This window comes from Sceloporus undulatus, chromosome 7 (genome assembly GCF_019175285.1).
Source record: "Sceloporus undulatus isolate JIND9_A2432 ecotype Alabama chromosome 7, SceUnd_v1.1, whole genome shotgun sequence".
Taxonomy (NCBI): domain Eukaryota; kingdom Metazoa; phylum Chordata; class Lepidosauria; order Squamata; family Phrynosomatidae; genus Sceloporus; species Sceloporus undulatus.
In genome coordinates this window covers 2047411-2054333 of record NC_056528.1, presented here as the reverse complement: position 1 = coordinate 2054333, position 6923 = coordinate 2047411, and the positions used below count along the sequence as shown (strand labels likewise).

At 51.0% G+C, this 6923-nt stretch overlaps 1 protein-coding gene across 1 annotated transcript; it reads left to right on the top strand.

Moving 5' to 3' along the window:
• The first annotated feature begins 321 nt into the window (after positions 1–321).
• On the top strand, positions 322–6716 carry KIAA2013 (KIAA2013 ortholog). Its single transcript, XM_042477990.1, has 2 exons — positions 322–1544; positions 3268–6716. The coding sequence occupies exons 1-2, from the start codon at positions 566–568 to the stop codon at positions 4125–4127; spliced, it is 1839 nt and encodes a 612-aa protein (XP_042333924.1). The 5' UTR covers positions 322–565; the 3' UTR covers positions 4128–6716.
• The last annotated feature ends 207 nt before the right edge of the window (positions 6717–6923 follow it).

Genomic DNA, 6923 nt, shown 5'->3' with positions numbered 1-6923 from the left:
TATCATTATATCCCGCCTTTCTCCCAACATAGGGACTCAAGGCGGGGAACAACAGGGATAAAGCAATGCAATTAAGAACAATTAAAAATCAAGGAGGGAGCTGGCACTCTGCAGATGCTCAGAGGCACTCTGCCCTTAGGAATACAAACCCCCTCTCCTTGAGGAGGCCAGGGGCACTCTGCACATGTTCAGAGAGCCACTCACATAAAGTGTCCAGAATAATAAGCCCCAGAAAGCCCTTCTTCCCTCCCTCCAGGACTAGGGCCGCCCTTCGGAGGCGGGGGGAAGGCGTTGCAAAGGCCGTCTCCTCCGTCACAGAAGGGAGCCCCATCCCATTCCCTGGCCTTAGGCCGCCGCCCCTAGTCCCAGGGAAACCCAACGGAGGCGGGCCTCATTGTCAGCCGAGGTTTATGAGGCGGCGCTGACGACTAGGCCGCGGACGAAGCCGGGGACTCGCGTAGCCGCGCTAGCCGAGGGGGGATGAGGTAGCGGGCGGCTTGGGGGCCGGGGCCGTCCCGCTCAAAACTTCCGGGCTTTTTCTTTTGGCTTTGCTCCCTCCGTTTCGATGTGGCTCCAGCAGCGTCTGAAGGGGCTCCCGGGCCTTTTGTCCAGCAGTTGGGCCCGTCGCCTGGTGGCCCTCCTGGGCTTCCTCCTCTTGGCCTATTGGTACCTTGGAGGGGGCCCTTGGCCAAGGCTATTGGCATGGAGGCCTGGGCAGCCCTCAGGGGCCATGGCCAGTGTGTGCCTACAGGCCGAAACCCACTCCTGGAAGGCCTTGGCGGACCAAGGAGAAGCCAGGTTCTTGCAAGATGGACGCATGGCGGCCACCACTGACCACTCGCCTCCGGCCTTGGTGGGCAACGGCTACTTGGTCCTGGATGTGGCCTCCAACCGGCTTTGGGTGGCCACTGGCGGTGGGCACCCACCGGTCACTCCGGCTCATGCCACTGAATACTTGGTGTTGGCGCAACTCCGGCCTCCGGCCAACACCATCGCAGAGGCGGCCGCCTCGTCTGTGATGCTGAAGGACGGGGCTATTCGGTCAGTCCGGTGCTTCCAAACGGGGTCATCGGACAACGGGTGCGTCACCGTCCGGGAAGAAGTCTTGGCACACCGCGGCCGGCCACACCTCTACCTGCAGCGTGTGGCGGTGGTCAACCCCACTGACCGCTTGGTGGCCTTTGAGGTCTCCGGCCCAGCGTCCGGAGGCAAGTTTGTCACCAGCGTGGAAAAAGCGGGCGAGCGGCAGTTCTTCCTCTCCTCTGGCCGGGTGCTCCAGCCGGACGGCGACAAGGTGGTCTTGGTGGTGGTGGCCGCCGCCAAGAAGCTGGTCAACCGGGTCCAAGTGGCACCCAAGTCGCAGTTCGAGGAGACGCTGCTGTCGGTGGTCCACACCTCGGAGCCCATCGAAATCTCGCGCCTGGAGGAGACCTTTGGGAAGCTCCGGGAAGCAGCCAAGAAGGAGATGCTGGAGGTCATGAGGATGCGGACGGAGGATTTGGTCCAGGAGCACCGCCAAGCCTGGGCCGACCTGTTTATTTCGGGTGAGGGGTTCGACACATGCAACACCAAAAACCACACCGGCCGACAATGCATGGTTTTGCTCTGGCTGGGTCCAGACTGGAGAGGGACCACCAGCTGAGATCTTGTTGCGCTTTTGAGACCATGGTCCAAAACACACTGCAGAAATAGTCCAATTTGAGACCGCTTTAACTGCCCTGGCTCAATGCTAAGAAATTCTGGGAACTGTAGTTTTATGAGACACTGAGTCTTCTCTGTCAGAGAGCTCTGGCGACACAGCAAACTGCAATTCCCAGGATTCCCTAGCAGTTACCCTGGGCAAATAAAGTGGATTATTTCTGGAGTGTGTTTTCGGCCACAGTGAAAAATCACTATGCAAAGGGATCTTGTAGCACCTTTGAGACTAACTGAAAGATATGGTATCATGAGCATTCATAGACTTGAACCTCCTTCCTTAAATGCATACGTAAACATTTAGTTTAAGTCTACAAAAGCTCTACTATCAGGTTCTTTCTTTCAGTTAGTCCCAAAGGTGCTACAAGATCCCTTTGTGTAGGGATTTTCCCAACTAACATGACTGTGGTCCCAAACGTACTGCAGAAATAATCCAGTTTCAGACTGCATTAATTGCCCTGGCTCAGTGCAAGGGAATCCTGGGAACTGTAGTTTACTGTGGCACCAGAGCTCTCTCTTTAGCATTGATCTAGGGCTTTTTTTGCTTCCTCCATCTGTAGTTATTTTCTGTTTGACCTATGGACTTCCAGGATCTCTAGTTATCAACAGCCCTGCTCAGGTTTTGCAAACTCAGGGCAAACACAGCTTCCTTGTCTGAATCAAGGTCTTTTTCTTTTCCTGCTGCCTGCTCTTTTATTCCAGCTTTATTGCTTTATACTGACTGGTTAAAAGTGTCTCTGAGCATGTGCATCATGCTTTCCATCGATTCCTGCAGCACACAACCGCACATTGGGGCATAATGAGCAGAGTTTCTGTGTCCTAGGGAGATGTCAACTTGTTGTTCAAGCTCAGCGACTTTGTGTTTTGCTCTGTTTCAGGGCTGGTCGAAGTACAACCTCGGAGAGGCGCACATGATCTCCAAGGTCCTTTATTTCAGTCCTTGGACTGCCACTTTCCTGCTTCTCCTGGAAGTTTCCAGGAGTGGCAGGTCACCTTTTAAAACAGGTCTGCCTTTGCCCTTGTTGCTATGTGCCTTTCAGGCGTTTCTGACTTACAACAACCCTGAGAGGAACTTGTCATGAAGTTTCCATGGTGAGATTTACTCAGAGGAGGTTTGCCATGGCCTCTGTCTGAGGCTGAGAGGGTGTGACTTGTCCACTGGGTGATCTTGGTCAGGTCACATTCTCTCAGCCTCAGAGGAAAGAAAACCCCCTCTCAACAAATCTTGCCAAGAAAACCCTGTGATGGGTTTGCCTTAGGGTCACCCCTAGTCGGAAATGACTTGAAGGCATACAACAACAACAAGAGTTTAAATACCCTAAAGCTACTAGATCCATCTTGGAAGCTAAATAGGGTCAGCATTGGTTAGTGCTCAGATGGGAGACTACCAATAAATACCAAGTGCTGTAGGGTATGTTCCTGAGGCAAAACCACCTCTGAGAATTCCTTGCCTCAGAAAACCCTTTGAAACTCATGGGGTCACTGTAACTTGATATGCAACTTGAAGGCACAAATACATATAAATACACAGGGCCAGGAAGAACCTTCTCAACCATTTGTTGTGTATTCCAGGAGTCGAGATGCGGAAGATCACCGACGCTCACACCCCTTCCAGCGATACTGTCAACATGACCCTGTATTACGTCCTGTCCACCACTCCGTCGCCTCTTCTCGACCCCCTCATTGCCACCGAGGAGCGGGAAAGGATGGAAGCCACCTTGAACTACGCTGACCACTGCTTCAGCGGCCATGCCACCATGCACGCTGAGAACCTGTGGCCCGGCCAGCTCTCGACGGTGCCTCAGATCCTCCAGCTCTCGAACCTGTGGAAGCTGACCCTCCAGAAGCGGGGCTGCAAGGGGCTGATGGCCACCGGGGCCCACGGCGTCATGCAGGGGATGGTGTTGAGCTTCGGCGGGCTGCAGTTCACGGAGAACCACCTCCAGTTCCAGTCAGACCCCAACGTGCTCCACAACAGCTATGCCCTGCGGGGCATCCATTACAACAAGGACTTGATCAATTTGGCCGTCCTGCTGGACGCAGAGGGCAAGCCCTTCCTCCACGTCTCGGTCAAGTTCCAGGAGAAGCCGGTCAAGCTCTACGCCTGCGAGGGCGGCTGCGCCAACGACCCCGTGGAGCTCACATCGGAACTTCACGGACACACATTCCCCGTCATGGTGACCCAGCCCATTACGCCTCTGCTGTACATCTCCACTGACTTGGTCCACCTCCAGGACTTGAGGCACACGCTGCATCTCAAGGCCATTCTGGCTCACGAGGAGCACATGGCCAAGCAGTACCCAGGCCTGCCCTTCCTCTTCTGGTTCAGCGTTGCCTCCCTCATCACCCTTTTCCACTTGTTCCTCTTCAAACTCATTTACAATGAGTACTGCGGGCCAGGAGCAAAGCCACTCTTCCGGAGTAAGGTGTAGCCAGGCCTGGTTTCAGATGCCTGAGAACGTGGCGAACTCTCCTCCTTTTTCGATCCTCTCCCTTCTTCCCACCATCCTGGAGGTCAAAAGGGCCCTGTGTAGGAGCTCTGAATGTCTTGTGGATAAGTGGTATATGTGTGCCTGTGTACACAAGTGTGAATCAATATATGTGTGTGTGTGCACGCAAAGGTTGTCTTTGCAGGAGGCAAAGGCAGCTTCGAGCAATGGGGAAACTCTACGAGGAAAGAAGACCCCATAAATAAAAATGTTTTAGCACAGACTGTTTTGCTCCTAGGGTGGGCGAATGAGCTTGAATGCATTTTTCTGTCCCCGAGGAGCACTGCTGGACTTCAAGCACCCCCAGAGCGATGGGTTGTGTGTTACTACAGTTGTGACCTTGCTGCTTTGCAGTGACAGGGCCTGTGTTAGGAGGAGTAAGGTAGGATTACAGTCACTTGCTGGGTACAGAGAGAGGCAGAGGTACCCTACAAAGATTGCAGGGGGACTGCTTTTTGTACATTGACCATTTTTGGAAGCTTTGCTAACCCCTCTTGGAGGTAGGAAAGCTAGTGATGAATTAATACTAGAACTCCCACAGTGTACATTACGTGGGGAGCTAAAGGAGACCCTGCCCTGGTTCTTTCTAGTACCAAAAGGAAAATGGCTAGTGTCATTTGGCAACTGAATAAACCCAGAACTGGAAGGCATAGGAACGAAGGGAAGGCTCCAAGTTAGTTAGCCTCCTTTCTCTCCAGAGGAAGGAAGAAGCAGAAGCTGAAATGAAGAAGAGTAGCAGTTTGATCCAGTGTGGGATCTGAAGTTTACACGTTCCACAGAGCTCCATCTATTAGTTTGGCTTGGGAGGCAAAATGTAGCCTATTTGCTCTGAAGAGTAGATACTGGAGTAAAAACAGGGAAAGACGGTGGAGAGTGGGTCTGAGGCAGAGTAGATGCTGTCTCCAGATTTAATTGGATTAGTAAATGATGCGTCAGATGGAGAGGTTTGGGTTATAGTGTGCATACTACTGGAGTCCTAGAACTCTTTTCTCTCCATGCTCTCAGTTTGTTTCTATGTATTTCCTCTTTTTTTCTCACTTTTGGGAGACCCAGCTGCCTTTTTTGCATCACGTTCCATGACGATTGTGGTTAAAAGTGGTCATGACAGCCAGCTCCCTGGAAAATTGCTGGCCTTAGCACTGATTCAGGGCCAGAGCTGTCCAAGAGATGTTGCGTCCGTGGCTGGACATGGCAATTCCATGGTCAGTCAGGGGATGGACATCACTGTGAGAACGCCACATCCCTTCCAAAGATGCTTCCTTGCATGTGGACATTGGGATGGGCAATAAGAACGACTGGGAAGGAGATGAGGGTGAGGCCTTGCTGTAAAAGTTGGAAGCATTTCTGTGTTGGACTACAGCCCTCAGAAACCAATGCCAGCTGGGGGATTCTGGGTCTCGTAGTCCAAACAAAGGAGCATCTCTTCACTCTGCCCACCATCCGGAAGGCAGAAGAGCTTGCTTTCCTAAAAGGATTCCTCATAGGTTTCTTATAATTGTTATTTTAAGTCTATTGCAGAATGTTTGATTTGAAAGCTGGGGGCTGTTGGCTGGTTTGCGACAAGTTTGCCGCAACATGGCTGAATTCAAAGAGAGCCCCATCGAAAAACCCACAGGGACATAGCAAGGTCCGCTTTTGAGAGAAGTGGTTAAATACTATATATTCTTAACTGGGAACCACCAAAAGAAATATCTCCTCTGAGCGAGCAAATGAGTAACCACCTTCCCTTTTCTGTCCTCCTCGTTCTCTCTGATGCTTTGCACAAAACGAAACCACTGGGGAGAAAGCGCCCTTTTCAGCGTACCCTTTTGTGCCTTGTCAAGAAGAGGGAGGTGGAAACGCTTGTGGTTCTTCACTCATCTGTACTCGCACTTGTGTGTGTGTGTGTGTCCTTGTCACATACGTGTGTGTCTCTCTGTCTCCATTTCTCTCCCCCTTTAAAACCCCGTCCCTCTCAACTTCTGTCGGCTTCCATTTAAAAATCGACTCTCTTCGGTGCACAAATACTTGAAAATCACATCTGGGCTTTTCCGTTTGGGGTTTTTTTTTTTTTTTTGCCGTCGGAGGAAACGAATAAGTACTTATCCACCCTGTTTTTGGTCTTAGTCTAACCACGCTGCAAAAGTAATTGAATGTGTCCTCATTTCTTGTGTGTACTTTAATTTATTGTAAGCCAATTTGGGGTGCTGGCTTTTCCAAGACCGCTGCGCCCCTTTACCAGCCGAGAATGTAACTTGTACAGATCTCTTAATCCGCTGCTGGTAATGAGGTTTCTCAGCCTTTTTTGTGAGCACAGTAACACACAAAAATGTCCACTTTTATGACCCTAAATAGCAAGCAAGGAGGAATTGAACTCTTTCTTCTTGCTCCCGGTCTCTTTCAATGTCCTCCTTCCTGAGGTCCTAAGACTGTGACGAGGCACAGACTTTTCTGGTGATTTGATAATGGTTGTCGTGATTATTTTAAAATACCAAAGGTTTGGGTTGGTTTGGTTTTTTAAAAAGAAAATAATAATAAATTCTCAAATCTACATTTATCTTGTTCTAGTGTTCTTTTTCTCCCTCGTTGCAGTAAACCATCCGCTCTGCTGTGGTTGTTGTGCGCCTTCAAGTCGACTCCGACTTACGGCAAACGGATTTTCTCGGCAAGGTTTATTCAGAGGAGGCTTTCCATTGCTTCTGTCTAAAGCTGAGAAAGTGTGACTTGCCCAAAAGTTAAGATTTCAACCCCAGTCTCCCA